This window comes from Pteronotus mesoamericanus, unplaced genomic scaffold (assembly GCF_021234165.1).
Source record: "Pteronotus mesoamericanus isolate MK-2021 breed Mesoamerican mustached bat unplaced genomic scaffold, CSHL_Meso_final contig_26, whole genome shotgun sequence".
NCBI classification, from domain to species: Eukaryota; Metazoa; Chordata; class Mammalia; order Chiroptera; family Mormoopidae; genus Pteronotus; species Pteronotus mesoamericanus.
The window spans coordinates 2,408,415-2,427,583 of NW_026555109.1; the positions used below are offsets into that span (position 1 = coordinate 2,408,415).

Consider the following 19,169-nt stretch of genomic DNA (forward strand, 5'->3'; position numbering starts at 1 on the left):
CTGGAGATATAATCAGGATTTGGGCTCAGGAATACATTAGGCTCACTCTGCAACAGACCCAAGTGAAAACTCCACTAAGCACCTACATAAGACTCTACTTTCACTAGAACACAATGACATTTTTGAGTCTCTAAGAATTATTATCAGTTAAGAGCCAGGGTCACGGTAATCCCTGCAAAATCTGGTTATTTTCCCTTCTCTAGTACACACTCACCTTAGTCAGTGATTACAGGCTCCTTTCAGAGGATCAGAAAAAGAGAACTTAGAACAATTTTCCTGATGCATTGGTGGAGGTGGACAAGTTGGGGGATAGCTGAGAAACCAAGCATGTCTGCCTGATAGACGGTAATGTGAAGACTTCAAGGAGGATTCAATGCGGAGCAGTTGCTTCTACAGTTACTCCTCTGTGGGTCTGCAATCAGACATCCAGTTGTGGCCTTGGGGTTGTTGGTAGTCAGCAGGGCCAGCAGTTGGGCAAAACAAGCTAGATGTAGGTGGAGACTGAGGACAAACTGAGATGTAGGGAACAATGTTACTTACGATAATAACCTTTTGAGAGTAATGGCTACCACTTCACTCCTGCCTAAATATCTTACAAATTCCTATTTTGGTTAACTCTAACAAAGTACCACATAGGGAAGAGGATTTGGAGAAACAGTTTCCAAACCAGCACACTTAGTCTGCCAAATATGTGTAGCTCAAAGGTCAAGATCCCTAGGAGTCTTGCTATTTGTTGTGCATGTGACTGGTCATGATTCCTGAATTTACACCCTCACCTTCTCTCTACTCCAACCCCACCATACAACAATACCGTAGACAGCTAACTATAATAAGACACAATGGATCAAGAATAAGATTGGCATTTGACTTCTCAAGAGCAATCCTGGAAACTAGAAGATGATGTAAGGATGCTTTCAGAAGTCTGAAAGAAGATTTATGCTTCTGGTCATGACACAGTAACTGGTTCCACACTGCTTCCAGATAAAATAACTGGTTCCCTTCCATTATGGATAAATAGGAAATGAGACAAAATATCTGAAAACTGTTTTCATACAGTGGTAATGAGAAGCAGGGTTTTGGAGATGATAAACATCTCCAAATGTGTAGCATAGCTCAGACAAAAACTGTTCATCTCAAAATGCCAGTTATTCTCCCTTGAATACACTGTATTAGAATTACAGGTTATATCAGTGATAGTGACAGAAATATTGTCCAAGATTTTGAAAGCAATCATTTCACCAAAAAGGTGCTATGGCATGACAAGAGTCATTAGCTTTCAGTTTCTGGTTTGCTATTTTGGGGTTGTCACAATTACCATCACATATTTCAGGTTTTATTATGTTAGCACCTCACCTGTCAATACTAAATTATGAGTTGTAACATACAGTTTTGGCTGCTACAGTAAAAGCAGAAATAGCAGTGATTTAAAAAAGGTAAACATTTATTTATCTGTCATGTAACACTCCATGTATTAAGCAACAGAAACTGATAAAATGGCTCTACGGTGTCAGGAACCTGGGCTCCTCCCATCTTATTGCTATGCTATCTTCAACATAGGGCCCCTCCCTGTCTTGTAGTAAAGATGGCTGCTCCAGCACCAACTAGCGTATCTTCTTTCAGAAAGGAGAAAAGGAGAAAGAGAAGGCATGCCTCTACTCTTTAAGGGCACAATCCTTACATTCCATAACCCAGCCCCTAGTCACACCCCTTGTAAGGGAGGATGGGTATTGCAGCCTTTAGCCTTGTGGCTATGTGCTCAGCTAAAACTCAGGAACTCTCTTAGTGAAGGAATATTTGGAAAATAAGTATTATGGAACAAGTACTTTATGCCACAAATGTCTTTCATGAAAAGAACTTCTATGAGATAAAACAGGAAGAATCTAAGGAGAACCAATTCCAAAGGGTAAAAATGAGAGGAAGAAAAAGAAAAAGAAGAAAATATCTGCTTTCCAGTGAAGGAAATGATTCCAGCCTTAGATACAAAAATGAGAAATCCTGTGGAACTGATATTTCTTTTCATTTTGTCTGTCATAAAAGTTCCTACTTCCATTTTAAAATCCCATTGAATGTCACTCCTTTGATATCCCCAAACATTTTGTTTATATATCCTTTGGCACTTGCCATGCTGTAGGTCATTCCTACCTTTATAAGTCATTCAAGGTGACTCTGTAGTAGTAGTAAAATAGTTAAGAGCAGAGCCCCTGATTCTGGCCTATTTATAGGCAGGATTACCTGGTATTTGAGATTTACTTTAAAATACAACAACAAAAAATAAAAAGGGGGAACTAGATGAAACAAGACTGACAAAATGTTGATTTATTGAGGCTGCATGATGAGTGCCTGGGTGATCATAATACAGTTTTTTATCTATAGTGTATGTTTAAAATTTTTCCATAATAAAACAAAAGACTTGTCCCTGGAAGAACACTCAGACCGTGTCTGAAACCCTGGTTTCACCATTTACTGGCTGAGTGACGTGACCTCTCTATTAAGTTCACTTTCTCAAAGTGGGAATAATGTATGGGTCATTAGGGTTCTCGTAAAGATTAAGTGAGACAGAATTTGAGACATCTAGCACAGGTTGGCCTTTAGTGGTTTAACTAATAAAAGTGCTTGCCTGCAAACAACAGAAACTGACTCTGGTTATAGCTAATCTGCACCCCCCCCCCCCCCCCCCATGCAGATACTACCCGGCAGAGGTAGAACTTGATCTTGGACTTTCTATTTCTAGACCTAGAGTTTCGTGCTTTGCAATTTATGCCTTCCAACACGCAAGAACATAGTTTGGGCACACGTCTGTAACTTAGAACACTCGGGACTGCAGGGTGGTCATGGGCAGAGGTGACTCACTGACTTTAAGAGGCCTGGCTGCTGGTGTTGGTTGTTAAGTGAATGCTGGTACAGTACGGGGCTGAACTCAGGCAGGGCGGATTGAACTTAAGCGTGTACCGGGCCTCACTCACTCCCAGGGTGCGGTCGGGTGGGCAGACCATCGCTGGGCCCCAGCCGGCTTGCCTGACCTGGTGCCAGCCCTCCCACCTTCCTCGGAGTCCCAGCGGAGTCCCAGCGTGTATCCTCCCAGTATTCCTGCTCCAAGGGTTGGTCTGGTCTCGCTTCCTCCCCGTCCTCCGCGGCGGGAGGCGGGGGCCTCAGATTCGTGGCTTGTGATTGGCCGAAGCATCGGGCGCTCCCCTTTTTCGCCCCTTCCAGCGAGGTGAGAGGTCATCCTAGCCTCCGTCTGCTGGAACGACAATGGCGGCGCTTTGGGTGAGCGTAGGGTCGCTGATAGCGGCAGGACGGCGTGGGCAGCGATTCCCGCAGCAGCTGATGCAGAGAGGAGCGCTGTGGACGCTGAAGGTGAGGTGCGACGGGGCTCCCCGCGGGCCTGGGCTTCACTGGGCGCCCTGCCCCGCTCCTTCTGGCAGTGGCCAGGGCCGCGGAGAGCGCCCGGGTGGCTGCCAGCCGACACCCAGGGCCCGGATTCCTGGGTGGTGTGGGCCCCTAACTCGCTCTCCCTCCGGAGTTCGCGTTCGAGCGGGGCAGAGCAGGAGTCTGTCGCTGCAGCTGGTAGTCGGAGGATCGTGGAGGGTAGACGGGCCCAAGGAGCCCGCTGACTTGTTTTCTGCCCTCTCTCAGGGAATGGCTGACAGATCTCTGTGGCAGTAATGTACCTGCATTTCCTTTGCTGCTTAAGGTTTTGGCTTGTCTTTAGCTTTTCAGTATGTATTTTTAATGGTCCTTACAGTTTCCCTTTTCTTTTGCCTTATCCTTTTTTTTTTGAAGGGACACTGTGTATTGCTGCTGAAATAGAGTTGTAAGTTTAACTCAACTTTTAAAAAGTATTGTACGATGTCAAGATTGTTACTGTTTTTAAGTTTGAATTGAAAGCCTTTTAAAATTATATTACAGCATTTTGTATACAACATTACAGTATACAGCATACACATCCTGTGAATTAAATTTTCTATGTAGTGGTCAGCCTGATTTTTATACTTTTCTAAAACACATTTAAAACACGTTTTCACCACTGTTCAGTATGTCCTGGGGTTTCATGGTGGCAGCCTTGACTCATATGTTGAAGTGTTTGTGTGTGGCTGTTAACACTTTTCTCAACATGGAGTCTCATAATTTCTGAGCAAAGACTTCCTAACTTACTTTATTAACAGGGTTTATTAAGTAACTTGAACAAATTCTTTAAAATGAAGGTCTCCCTGAAAACCACCTGCCATATAGTTCAGTCTACTTGTTAAACTTCCTTTAATAAATATTAAAAAAATTGAAACATAACTTGACCTACTGTCATTGAAATTTAGACTTAGAAGACGCTTTAGAGGTTACCTGGCCCATCTTACTTTTTTTAAGGAGAGGGAATCCAGGTGAGCAATATGAGAGGTGGAGCTGCTCATGACATTGGAAGTAAGCCTGCACCTGTATTGACTTTCTGACTTGTGTTAATTTTGTGTTAACTTCACAATGCCCTCTCAAAGAACACAGTGTTCTAGTGTTGGCACACAATTTATTGTTTTGTAATTTTTATTGTTTAAAAATTTTTAATTCTCATCCGAGGTTTATTTAATGATTTTAGAGAGACAGGAAGGGAGAGAGATACATTGATTGGTTGCCCTCTGTAAGCACCCTATCCAGGGATTGAACTGACAACCTAGGTATGTGCCCTGACCAAGGACTGAACCTGCAACCTTTTGGTGCATGGAATGATGTGCCAACCAACTGATCCACCCAGCCAGGGCCATAATTTTCGTTGTTTTTAATCTTTTAATCTTTCTTGGCCACATCAATAGCAGTTGCAAGATTGTTACACATTTACACAGTAGGCAGCATGGTGTAGTGGAAAAGTATGGGTGTTGGACTCATCATATAGGTGAAGTTTTGTATGATATTAATTAGACAAGTCATTTTGCTTCAGCTGTTATTTTCCCCCAATAAATCTTTAATGGCACTTCCTCTGTCTTATGGAGAGGTCCTGGTACTATGAGAAAATAGAAGAGAGGAACTTGACCAAGTCAAGATTTTGAGCTCTATGTCCTAGATACTGTTATGATGTTTTACTTTAATTAATTTATTCATTCCTCACAACAACCACATAATCCCTTATACAGATGAAGACATTGATGCACAGTATTTTGCAACTTGCTCAAAACGACAGAACTAGTAAGTGGCAGAGCTGGGGTTTAGGACTCCAGGACCTGTGCTCTTAATCATACTGTACTTCCCAAGGTAAGAGAGTTTTTCCTTTTTAAGTAAAACAAAGTTTGAAGGAGAAAGTGACTTTTCAAGGCAAGGAGAGAAGATGAGTCTTATATGTGAGAGAACATCACGCACAAAGGTCCTGTGGCCAGAGGGAATGACAAGATAGAATTGAGAAAAATCTGAGACTCAGGTACAGAGACTAGACGGTGCTAGAGAGGTATGAGTCAGATCCTGTCGGGCCTCGTAGACCATGCTATTAGGTTTGGTCTTTATCTTATAGCAATGGGAAACCATGTAATGTATTTTAGAGGCTGAGAGAGAGGAAAGTTGTTACTGTAATTACTGCTATACACTTGTTATGCACTTACTGTAGAATATCAAAGCTTTGATTTTTCTTACCCCACTTCTTCCTTTCAATGTGTTGGCAGAGACTGCATCTTATCTATTCCTGTGTGCTTAGCATAGTGCTTGACATAGTAAGTGCTGCTGAATGTGTGATGATACTGACTGGAGAAGGGAGTTGCTTTGGCCGGTAAAGAATTCCTCCTGAAGGTGGAAACAATCCCTGAAGTTCACGATTGCCTAAGGGGAAACTGAGCTGCTACTTAGTTTCTCTCCTTGCTTCTCATAAGAAAACTTGAAAGGCGCTCCACTGAGTCTTTGAAGTAGAGATTTTTGAAGAATTTATGCCTTCCATTTGTCCCTTCACCTCTGCAGGCCATTTGCTTGGTTATTGTAGAAAGCAGCTGCTAACTCTAGTCTAGAGAATTTTAACCATTCATTTAGCCGATTGGCAGAATTGGCTTGCACCTAGGGTATATATAGAGTTCTCTATCTATCTATCTATCTATCTATCTATCTATCTATCTATCTATCTATCTATCTATCTGTCTATCTATAATCTTCACCCAAGGATATGTTTATTGATTTATCTATCTATCTATCTGTTTATAATCTTCACCCAAGGATATGTTTATTGATTTTTAGAGAGAGAGAAAAGGGGCAAGGGAAGAGAAAGAGAAACATCTATGTGAGAGAGAAAAACATTGATTCATTGTCTCCCATATGTACACCGACCAAGGATCAAACCTGCAATGTAGGTCTGTGCCCTGAACAGGAATTTAACCTGCAAACTTTTTTTTGTGTACATGGAGACACTCCAACCAACTGAGGGACCGGCCAGGGCTGTAGAATTCATAATTTATTTGTTTTGTGCATCAGATTTTATTTCTTATTTTTAATGTTTTGTTCTTTTTAATTTAATATTTTGGGTTTTTAAGATTTCATTTATTTATTTTTAGAGAGGGCAAGGGAGAGAGAAAGAGAGAGAGAAACATCAATGTGTGGTTGCCTCTCCTGTACCCCCTCCTGGGGACCTGGCCTGCCACACAGGCATGTGCCCAGACTGGTAATTGAACCAGTGACCCTTTGGTTCACAGGCTGGCCCTCAATCCACTAAGCCACACCAGCCAGGGCTGTGTATCAGCTTTTAAAAGCATTCTATTTAAATACTCAGTTTTTATTTGTCTACCTTTTTCAGTGCTCCAGGATATTGGGTTTTCAGTAATTGCTGGAGTTTATTGAACTTTTACGTTGGTGAGACCAATTTATGGCTCCTTCAACTCACAGTTTTGGGGATAGTTTCTTCTTTGAAGCAGAATGCATCCTGATAAGGAATTAACCTGTTAACAGAATTATTTTAATAATTACTTGAATGCCACTGTGTGTATGGTAAACAACAGTAGTTTTTTGCAGAACTAGTGTTCAAATTATTCTTTAAGATAATTGCTACTAAATATATCAGTTTGGGCCTGTCATGTGAGGTCATGTTTAGAATGTAAAACTAGGTGTTATCTTAGTTTAGAAAAGGGTATTCATTTCCCTGTTTGCAATGGCTAGAAGACATGCATCTAGTTTGTCTAAGAAGTGTACATTCTCCCTCCTCTTTTTGGTTAACAGTTATTATATGCTTACTGTAATATATGCAGAACTGTGGTAGGCATTTTACACATTTTCATTTAATCCTCATAGTAGCCTATATCCTAGGTAAGTACTGTTATCATGCCCAGTTTGTATATGAGGAAATTTCCTTTATATTAAACAAATGTTAGAGCCAGCATTCAAACCCAAGTCAGAATCTGTCTGAGTCTAGAACAGAGCTCTTAATTACTGTATTACTCCTTTAATGCTAACTTCCAAATGGTCTGGTATAATTTTAAGAAAGGACATTTTCCCTGCGCAATTGGACTTAATTTTTATGTAATTAAATTAATTCCTTGGTGCTTTACAGTTTATAAAGGCTCATTTGATCCTTTTAACAACTCTGTAGGAATATGGGAGGTGTAGAAAACCAGACAGAGTCTAGAGGAATGATTTGCTCAGTGTTGCATTGCTATAACGCAGTGGAGCAAGGAGTTGATCCAAGTCTTCTGACTCTGAAGGTCATGCTACTTCCCATGTGTTAGCAGGCATTTCCTTTCTAAGTGTGGAAAACATAGGAAATCTTTATTCTTGCAGGAGAGAATCAATGCAATATGCTATGGGGAAGTCATTCTGTGTATGCTGACCTTTCTTTCTCCTTTTGGTTGTGATAGGCAATGTAGTCTTTATAAATAAATGGAGTTCGTGAAAGTTTTTCCTTAAACTGCTGTTGCTAGGAAGTATTTTAAAAGAATTTTGGACTGGGCTCGTAGCCAGTTTCTTATATGCTTAACAAAAACAATAAACATTAAAATTCTATGTGTAAGTCCAAATTAGCAAATTTCTGCTAACTTGTTCCATGCATTAAAAAAATTGTTATAACTCTACAAAATTGTCCGATCTTTGAACTGTGTTCTTTACAACTTTGAATTTCCATGGAAGTGCAACAGGAGTAAACAGGAACAAAGAAAACTTTTATAGGCCGAGTACAAACCAGTTCAGGCTCACTGTGGGAAAGCCCCAAACCCTTGTTTCTCCATAGTAGTTGTCCTGCTGTTATAGTTTTGTCTGATTGTACCATTCCTACTTCTAGTTACTTGGCTAACCAGGGGCATCCATGTTTTTAAAAATTTGGGGCCACATTATCACAAATTCACATGTGTACAAACTACATGCTTTCTTTTTTGATAATGGTGGTAAAATATGATAGTCTAATAGATCTTCAGAACCAAGTATTTATAAATACTAATAAGATTCCAAGAAAAACAGTTTGAGCAATTATAATGTTATTCATCTATGTTTTGTTATAACAAAACATCTATGTTATAATGTATAATTGTTAATCATCTATGTTTTGGCCAGTTGTAACTTATTATAGAGTTGATTTAGTTTTAAGAAGTGTGTGGTACAGATGTTTTATGTTATTGGTAGTTTTCTGAAAGTAAATACATTGAATCAGCTGACCCAAACATTTCTTTGAGCTTGGCCACTTAGACATTTCTGAATCTTTCTGCGATAGAAACTGTCTCCCAGTAGGCCAAATTTAGCTTAGTCCATTCTTCATGAGTTCATCTAATGAGATAGAGCCCTGAGGTTTTTATACTGGAAACTTAATGCATAACGTATATTTATAAAACTCTATGTACCGTTGTCCCTTGAACAACGTGTGTTGAACTGCTTGGGTCCATTTACACTCAGATTATTTTCAGTAAACGCAGTTGGTTCTCTGTGTGAGGGTTTTGAATCCATGGATTTGACCGAATGCAGATTGGAAACTATTTTTGCATTCCCAAGAACAGATGGAAAACATCTGAGGTTGGCTGAATCCATGGATGCCAAGCACAGACTGTAGAGTCAAAAGTTAAGTGGATATTTGACTGCGCAGGTATGGGTGTCCCTAACCTCCATGTTGTTCAAGGGTTAACTGTAATTAATGTTATTTTCACCACATAGCTTTGAGTATTTGTTGGTTTGTTATTCTCAGAGTAGTTGAACAGCAGGTGAGATCTGTGTCACCATCTTCTTGGCCCAAATGTTGAGTTTGGAATAACTGCATCCTTTAATCCTCAAATGCTTGCTCACCTTGGATAGCCTGTACTTAGCTTTTGTTTTTTGAGTAAGTGGTTTAGGTTAGTAAGGGACCTTAGAGAAAAGTAATCTCATCTTGAATTTTTTAGCAGAGAGCAGAGGGGTTAAAGTGGTTTGCTCAATTCATAGAAATAGTGTCAAGCTCAGCTAGGATTAGCATTGAGGTTCCCTGACTTTCTTTCCCACAGTTCTTTCCCAGGTGGTATGCTGCTTTTTGAAGTATTCTCTTCCCCAAAGGTAAAAACAGCACTGTTTATTCTCACTCTCCAAAGCTAATTAAAATACCTAAAATGTCTATTCCAGATTGTGTTTTGTCTCTGGAAGACTCACAATTCATTTTTGCCACCAGGAATCAGTTTTACCCTTTATTTGTTAAAGATTAAATATACATGTATGGCTTTAAAAAAAAAAGATACATACTTTTTAGAGAGGGGAAAGGAGGAAGAAAGGGAGGGAGGGAAACATTGATGTGTGAGAGGTTCATCATTTGGTTGCCTCTCACGCACCGTCAACTGGAGACCTGGCCTGCAACCCAGTCATGTCCCTGACTGGGAATGGAACTGGGAATCGAACCAGCAACCCCTTGGTTCGCAGGCTGGCACTCAATCCACTGAGCAACACCGGCCAGGGCTGATTTTTGCCTTTTGACAGCTTTCTGCAACAGGCTATTATGTACCTTACAGCATTAGGGAGAAATTGTAAAAGTGTGAACTACTTTGTGTTTCATTTTATAAAATTGATAAGAAGCTGGTATGCTATTTACTTCCCTGTGTAAAATAGGCTAGTGCTACCTTGTAGCAGAATAAATGTGAGAAATTCTCCAGTAGCTTTTGCTTCTCATTCCTCAAGTTTATTTTCTTCATTGGCTGAGGCTATAAACACAAGGCATGATTTTTAGGGAAAGGAATATTGTTTGGCCTATTAACTTTGATGTAGGAGAAAAGTTGCTGAATTATAACTCTTCTGCTAAAGGCAGTGGAAGACTGAATTTTTATTTGAACACAGAGGAAGTGGTGAGACCCTCTTGATAAATTGTTGTTTTTTTCACCCCAATCATGTCTTTATGTAGACATTAGTGTTACAGTGGGAGGTGTCACAATTTTTAGTACCTCAAAATAAAAAATTTTACAATGCTTTTAACAGGCCTATGCTTAAATCTTATAACCGTTGCAGCCTAGCCCAATGACTTTTGAAAAATCAAAATTCTCCAGACTCAGTTTTCTCATTTTTTAAATTGAGGCTAACACTCTTGAATTTATAAGAATGCTTGGAGGAATATGAGAATAAGTTTTGGTCTTTAAAAGGAACACAATGCGGTGGGGGAGGAGAGGGGTATAAGGGGACTAAATAGCAATAAAAATATACAAAAATAACAGGGACAATAAGAAAGTCAATTTTCTTCTCATTTTCAGCTCATTTTTCTTCATTAGTCTTTCACTTTGTAGTGTAGTCTTTATTTTGTAAAGTGTATCTTTTGTATCTATTACTTTCACTTTTGTATAGAGATTACATTTTAGAATTTGATGATATTTTGAAATGTAATTGTATAAATCTTTGGGTTCATTTTAAAATGTTAGAAAAAATATTTTGCTTCTTATTTGACTTGTTACCCATTTAGAAAGTTTTATGCCTTTGCTCCCCCTCTCCTTCCTTTTTGTGTCTCGCTTTATCACTGACTGTTGGGTACATTGTTTTCTTAAACCTTGCCTATAATTTTTATTAGTGGTTATTCTTAATGTTTTAAGTCCTTAAGATATGTTTTCTTCCAACAAACATTTAAAAATAATGAATTAGAAGTGAACTTGATTTCTAATATTACCTTTTCACTTTTTAAAAAAGGTTTTATTTATTTTTAGAGAGGGGGTAGGGAGGGAGAAAGAGAGTAGGAGAAACTTTGATGTTAGAGAGAAACGTCGATCGCCTCTCATACATGAGCCTGCAACCAGGAATTGAATCAGCGGCCTCTTGCTTTGCAGTACTATGCCCCACCCAACCAACTGAACCATACTGGCCAGGCCCTTTTCTTCAAATTTTATTTGATCCATTGATTCATACTTGTCTGGAGATTGTTCTGATGCTTTGGTTTCTCTTATGTGCCAAGGGGATGTGTTTGTAGTTGTGATTTACCTTTCATAGTTATGGCTTATTGCTTATAACTACCTATATAGATTAATAAACATTTTAGCCAAAAGCATACTGGAAGAATTACCCTGAAAAATTTCTTTTTGAAGCACATTCAAATATCTGTAATTTATTTCACTTTCTTTTTTGTAGTATGCTTCATACTATTCAAGACAGCAATTAATGGTGACCCGTAGACTCTGTTCAGCAGAATGTTCTAATGAAAAAGTAAGTATTCAGAGAAATATTTTCAACAGCTAAGTTGTAATGGTTTTATTTTCTTGTTTTCACACTCTGTTCAGTGGACAGATTAAGTTTTATTAATGCTCTGTTATGATTTCTTGCTCTAACATCATAGGTTTCATGTGTGTTCAGTCTTTGCTCCTTTTATGTTACAGGCTACAACCTAAGTCTTTAATTTTATATTTGTATCTATGCCACAAATTGAATAAATTTATAATATGTTTCCCTTGTTTTTAGCTGAATAACTAATACAACCCTTTTTATCAAAGACCGGGTAGTTGAGGGATTTGAAACTATTGGTTTTTTTCATTTACTTGATATGGTATTTTGCCATGTATAATGAGCACCCATGTTTTTGGTGCAAACTTTCAGGAAAAAAAATCTTTATTTTTAATTTTTAAATTTATTTATTTATTTATTTGCATTTAGAAACAAAACCGATTATAGTATCCCAGAGTATTATTTTGCATATGGATAGCTTTAGTACATTCTGGAGTTACACTTTTAATGTGTAAACATAAATAAAAGAATTAAAAACATTTATATAGATACGGAATTAGGGTTACCCATGTATAATGTGGATCCTTATTTTTCCTCAGAAATTTGGGCAAAAAAGTGTACATTATACATGGCAAAAGATGGTACTTTATTGGATAGTGTAGGTCCATGAGTTAGCTCTGATAAACTTTCTGTTATAAAATGTATAGGTTAATATAAAAACTTTAGCATAGACAGCGTGCCTTGGGATACATGTGTGTATGTACATTTCTGCATATGTATTGAGTTCCCATCCAGAGGTAGTCAGCTGTCCTAAGTAGGAACACTGTGTGAGTGCTTAGCTAGCATTTATTCAAGAGGCTGCATTCCAGAGGGGAGGGAAATGAAAGTGGTGCAACCATCTTTCTCCCTATAAACAGTGTAGCCTTCTTTAATAGATAATAGGTGTTAAAAATGGGCCCTCATTTATGAAATGAGTGGTATTCGAGATGTATTTTGGCTGTTATATTATAGAAATTCTCAGCCCCTGAATTAGAAGAGTAACAATCTAGTTGACCTTTCATTCTTTACCTTTAAAGACAGAACCTGTGCTTGACGAAATAGTCCTGTGTTCAGCCACTGGGTTGGGGGATTTTTGATGGCTCTGAGTCTGACAATTTGCTTAGCTAAATTAGAATATTGATGCATTTGCCTCATGTGAAGCTTTCATGCAGGTTGTTGGAGCATTATAAACTGCAGGAACTTGAGACTTCCCTGAGCTTGTCCAGCACATTTTAAGATTGTTTATATGTCTGTTAGAAAATGTCCATATGTATGGCAGAGTTTGTTTTGAGACTTGTTTTTTCTACAACCTCATAGTGAGGGTTATGGAAAGAGCTAATACACTTACCACATTAGTGGCCATTGATAATTACTAAAAAAAGTAAGTAAATAAGTAAGTGAGTAAATAAATAAATAAAACTACCTTAGTTTAGGACATTTAAAGAGTGCTCCCCTCTTTAGGATCTGCTAAGCAGGTACATTGTTTTTCTTAGATGTTTGAAATCAAATCTGCTGCCTGCTATTTTTGCCTTCTTTTTTTTTCTGTGCCTTTGCCTAAGGTAATCACGGGGAGACTGTATAGCACCCTCAGCCATGATAAAATCTATGATATTTTTGGGCACCTATTTGTAGTACAGGTGCATATTCAAACCAAGTTGATAGACTTACCCTTCATTTGAGGGATGCATTTAATTGGACCTTTCTATTCTAGGGGTTCTTGCTTTCTTTGTAGCCATTCATGAAATACTATACTGGTTTGTTTATTGTTACTATTTTAAGTTCAGGTGATAAATCTGATCTTTGGTAGTACATGTTTGTTAAATAAACTGATTCTTATCTGAACTTGTTATTGACTATTTTCTGATTCCACATTCTATCAGTGACTAAAATTGAGTCAAAATTAAACCAGGTGAAATTTAATCATTACTAAAAATGTTATTTTTTGACTTGAGTTTTAACAAGTCAATTTGTCTCGTTTGTTCATGAGAATAGGGAAGATTTAACTTAATAGCAATTTACTTAGAAAAAGACCAGGAAGTTTAAGTAGGCCTTAAGTTAGTGGAACTAGTATTGTACTGTGGTATACTTGCTATAGGTAGGGACTGGATGAAAGAAGGTGGAAGAGTTAGTCAAAAATGTATAGGAATGACCCATGGGCATGGACAACAGTGTGGGGATTGAATGTGGGAGTGGGGTGTGGGCTGGGTGGAGGGGGCAACGGGGGAAAAATTGGGCCAAATGTAATAGCATAAACAATATAATATTTAAATTAAAAAAAAAGAACAATGTGGGATAAGTAGAGGAGAGGACTTATAAGTAAATAAAGCTGGCATAGTTCTAGTTGATCTTACTGAAAAGCTCCAAGAGATGGCCTTTTGAACCTAATGCATTTCTTATACTTTGTTATAAATAAGAGTGTTAGGAAAATTCTATTTTGTTCTCTTCTCCAGAACAATGCTGTATTGGACCAAGCTAGCTAAAAAAAGTCTTTTAGTAATCATAAAATATCTGAAATACTTTTTGTTGACAAAAAATATATCAAAAAGCTTATACTATTTTAATTAATAAAGGAAAGGTTAAATAAAGAAAACAAATATGACCTTTGGCATTAATAATACAATGTTTAAAGCTTGCACTGTTACACTCTGATTATGTCACATCATGGTGTCTTTTGACATGAATATCTGGGGCTGCATTCTGGCTTTACTATTAGTTAACGTTGTAAGTGACTTAGGCAAGGGATTTGGCCTTATCAAGCTTCATTTTTTTTTCATTTGTAAAATGGTGATTTTATCAGAACTGACCTCCTGGGACTAATATGAGGATTAAATGAGATAGTGTATAAAAGGGATTTGTCACAGTACCTGGTATATAGAAGGCATGTATCCTAAATATCACCTGCTTAATACTATTCTTAACAACTTAATTTTGTACATTCAGAAACTGAGGCTTAAAGTCCACAGATAGTAAGTATAAGCTTAGTGTAAACTCAAGCCTGTTCTCTTCCTAAGCTGGTGGATTTACCTTCTGTCTGTACCCCTTCTCAGAAGCGTTTGGTAAGTGTCTGGAGTTCTGCCATCAATCCGGCAACAGACACCCAGTGGAATGGGCCAGCTCAGCCCTTTTCTTGTTGTCTGAATGGAGAGAAGTGTCCTTGGTGGTTTTAGACCCCAGCTATGATGATCTAAATAGAAAAGGGAAAGAAGGAAGGAGGGATAAAGAGAAAATGGATTAAAAGAAAATAACTTTAAAAAAATAATCAGGAAACTTCCAATGTATTTCTTACCTGAATGACATCATTAGCACTGTTATAGAACAGCTGCTGCAGAAAATCTTCTCTGTGTCTCATGGTACATGAAAGCCCTCTGTCTTCAAGGATTCAGGTCCCTGATTTAAATGGCCTTTCCCCCACTTCAGGTATCTTCAGGGTGTCTTATATGTGGCTCTTCACATATAGAATAAAGTCCCAGTTCTATAAGTGGCATATAAGTTCCTTCATGTTCTGGCCTTTTCACCCTAGCTTTATTTGCTACACCATCCCCACACATATTTTGTGCTTGAGCCATATAAAAAATTACTTGTGTTTTAGTGCTACCCCGGGCTTTCCATGTTACTCCCTAGGTGTTTCTACAGTATATTCCCTTTTTTACCTTTTAAATTCTGAACCATATACATTTGTTATTTATTTAAAAGAAAATCTTATGTATGAGAGGTTAATTGATATGATTATGATTATCTTTGAGTTTGTGCATTAACTGGTAATATATTGGTAGTCCCAGATTAGTAAGGGCTCTTCAGAGAAACAGAACTAGTGAGAAGACTGCTCAGTCCCACAGTCTGCAAGCTGGAGACCGAGGAAAGCTGGCAGTGCAATTCTAGTCCACATTCAAAGGCCTGAGACCCAGGGGAGCTGATGGTTTAAGTTCCAGTCCAAGGGTAGGAGAAGACCCATGTTTCAGCTCAACCAAGCAGGCAGAATGAACTTTCCTTTCCTTCATATTTTATTCTGTTAGGCCCTCAGCAGATTGGGTAGTGTCCACACACATTGGGGAGTGCAGTCTACTTTCCTGAGTCCTCTGGTTCACATGTTAGTCTCATCTGGAAACACCCTCACAGACATACCCAGAAATAATGTTTAATCTGAGCACCCTGTGGCCTGGTCAAGGTGATCATAAAAGTAACCATCACAGGCTCTGAAAAAAGATGTGTTAGGTGCAGATATTTGTTTTGATACAGATTTTTCCCTGTTAGATATGGACACATTCCTAAAAGTTTGGTGTGTGACCCAAAGGGATAAATAACAGTAGCTATAACTAACATTTATTGTGTATATAAACATTTTGAGGGTGTTAATTCATATTCTTACAGCCTTCTGTGGCAGGTGCTATTATTTGTTTTACATACCAGGAAATAGGGGTCAAAAATGATGACTTGCCCACAGAAGAATACACACAGGAAGAATAAGGGGTAGTGCTGAGATTCTAACCTGGGCAGTTTGGCTCCAGACTGGCTCTTAACCATTTACTCTGTCTCTTGGATAGATATTAAGATGGAATTCTTACTTAATCCCTATAATGTTATAATAATTTGTTATATTTACTGTAATAGTTGCTTAATGTGTAACTTCCAGTGTTTGTGCTGCTTTTAGATAAAATCAGATGTGGTATGTTTAGAACTTAATAAAAATTTACATTTTAAAATGCAGGTCAAGGAAGTATAAACATTTTTTTCTTAGTATACTTTTACTGTTTATAGGGATTTACCTATGACCATTTGGGTATAGAAAGGTAGATGATTTTATAGCCTCAAGCCTGTGGTGAGATTAGGATATTTTAAGGGCCAATCTGCTCAAGGCTCTAAATGACTTAGGATTCTTTCTAGCAAATTAGGAGTTTATCTAATTTTAAGGCAGCAGCTTGTCTCAGTTTGGTGGAATAAGCCAAATGTGACATAAAGATTAAACAGAGTCTTTGAGTGCCATTTCCAATTCTGAGATTTTGATTCCCTGCTGGGTTAAAATACCACTTTAAGTCACATAAGAGTACTTTTAAGATTATGTATAACTTTATCTTTTCTTTTAAAAATATAACTAAAATTTCCGTATTGTTCTATTTAACTTATAAAAACTCACACTAACCTTGACTAACTAGATGAAAAAAAAGGATTGTGTAATGAAATGTATTTCATCTAAATTACTTGTATGTGTGGTTCTTTAAAATGATCAGCCTGTACAATTTTAGAATAGGAAGAGAACCCTTGTTAAACAGTGTCCTATTAGAATGCTATCTGTTTATATATGTGGAAATAAAGACCTGCAAAGATTGACTTCCTAAAGTCAAATAGGTCATTAGTGGCAAAACTGGGTTTAGAATTTAAAAATGGAACTACCGTTTCCATTATGTAGCCTCATCTGCTTCAAAATTTGATGGCTATTCAAACTTAACATTGTATTCAAATTGCATAACCTGCTTAGTTTGGGAATCTTTGGATAAAAGCATAACTTGTACCTGTTCTGAGTTATTAAGAATATTGTTTAATGCTCTGCCCCAACCCAGTAGAGATGGCATATGAACGATACCCATCTTTCCTTTCATAAACAACTCATTACTGATACCACCTCACACCGGTCAGAATGGCTGTCATAAACAGATCAACAAAGGGTGCTGGCAAAGCTGTGGAGAATACGGAACCCTAGTACACTGTTGGTGGGAATGCAGACTGGTGCAGCCACTGTGGAAAACAGTTTGGAATTTCCTCAGAAAGCTAAAAATTGAACTGCCCTTTGACCCAGCAGTTCCACTGCTGGGATTATACCCTACGAATCCCAAAACACCATTTCAAAAGAACCTATGCACCACAGTGTTCATAGGAGCACAATTTACAATAGCCAAGTGTTGGAAGCAACCTAAGTGCCCTTCAGTAAAGGAGTGGATCAAAAAAATATAGTACATTTACACAGTTGAATACTATGCAGCAGAAAGGAAGAAAGAACTCCTACCTTTCACAACAGCATGGATAGAACCGGAGAGCATTATGCTAAGTGAAATAAGCCAGGGGGCGAAAGACAAGTACCATATGATCTCACCTACAAGTGGAACCTAACCAACAAAACAAACAAGCAAGGAAAATATAACCAGCAACAATGAAAGAAAAAGAAACCAACAGAAACAAGAGGGAAGGGGGGCGGGGATGGGGAAAGGGAAGGGAAGGATCAAGTCAAGGAACATGTGTGGAGGACCCATGGACAAAACCAAAGTGGGAAAGGATTGAGGGAGGTAGGTGGGGGAGGGGGGTGGGGGAAAGTGGTGGGGGGAAAGTGGTGGTGGGAAGGTGGAGACAAATGTATTTGAACAGTAAATATAAAATATATTTTAAAAAAAGTTGATGCAAAAGAAAAAGTTGATGTAAAAACTATTTGAATGAGAAAAAAAATCCTTTGAATGTCTGGCAGCTTACTGTCATTCGTAATTTTAGTAATAAAAAGAAAAATAACATAAACAACTCATGACTTAGAATTTCCCTGAATTTAGAAAATTAAGTAAATTATCAAATAATTTTGTGTAAAGGTTTTAGTATTCTGAAATATCATTTGAAGGTTATCTTTGGCAAGATAATTTATAAATATTCCCTTAGTCTACTTCTGAATTATTTAACCTAATAAATTGATGCTGTCACAATAATTATAGGGCCGGATTCTACCAGTTTAGTAGCAATGTGGTTATAAATGAACATATGTATAGTATTTAGTACTACCCTAGGAAATAATGTTTGTTAGGATCATGTCTAATGTTAACTGTGGAAGAACTTGGTGTTTTCTGTTCCCAAAGTAAGAATAACATTTTCTTATGTGCATTTTCTTTCTTCAGACTTTTGATAAAATTCTTGTTGCTAACAGAGGAGAAATTGCATGTAGGGTGAGTAGAATTTTAATCTTATTTTTCCATTTTACTTGATGAATTTTATTATTATTATAATCCCTTTAAATATGAATCACTATTAATAGGTAACATTGATTATATTTTAAAATAGGTTATTAAAACTTGCAAGAAGATGGGCATTAAGACAGTTGCCATCCACAGTGATGTTGATGCTAGTTCTGTAAGTATATTTATGTTTTATTTGAATCAGGACCTTATTTTGGTCAAATAGAAAAAAAGTGAGAGGTGTAGTTTTTTTTTCCTTTTGCCTGAAAAGGGTATACATACAATTGAAAAGAAAAATCTACTTAATTACTTACTCTCCTTTTAAGCAAAAAGGGAGCATCATGTCTTCAATGTATGCCTTAACTATTTTTTTCAAGGCTTAAAAAACCCAGAAGATCCCTGGCTGGTGTGGCTCAGTGTATGGATTGTGCCAGCCTGTGAACCAAAAGGTCACAGGTTCAATTCCCAGTCAGCAAGCACATGCCTCGGTTGCAGGCCAGGCCCCCAGTTGGGGATGGGTGAGAGCAACCGATTGATGTATCTCTTGCGCATTGATGTTTCTTTCCCTCTCTTCCTCCCTTCTCCTGTCTCTAAAAATGAAATAAATAAAATCTTTAAAAAAAATGA

General features: G+C 37.9%; 1 protein-coding gene across 4 annotated transcripts in view; it reads left to right on the plus strand.

Moving 5' to 3' along the window:
* The first annotated feature begins 3,214 nt into the window (after window positions 1-3,214).
* Window positions 3,215-19,169, plus strand: part of PCCA (propionyl-CoA carboxylase subunit alpha) — a 409,489-nt gene continuing 393,534 nt past the window's right edge. For all 4 annotated transcript variants that reach the window (XM_054574346.1, XM_054574344.1, XM_054574345.1 and 1 more), the window contains exons 1-4: window positions 3,215-3,357; window positions 11,491-11,565; window positions 18,486-18,533; window positions 18,649-18,717. In XM_054574346.1, coding sequence (XP_054430321.1) covers window positions 3,253-3,357; window positions 11,491-11,565; window positions 18,486-18,533; window positions 18,649-18,717 — 297 coding nt within the window. In that variant the 5' untranslated portion in view covers window positions 3,215-3,252. The remainder of the gene's footprint in view (window positions 3,358-11,490; window positions 11,566-18,485; window positions 18,534-18,648; window positions 18,718-19,169) is intronic.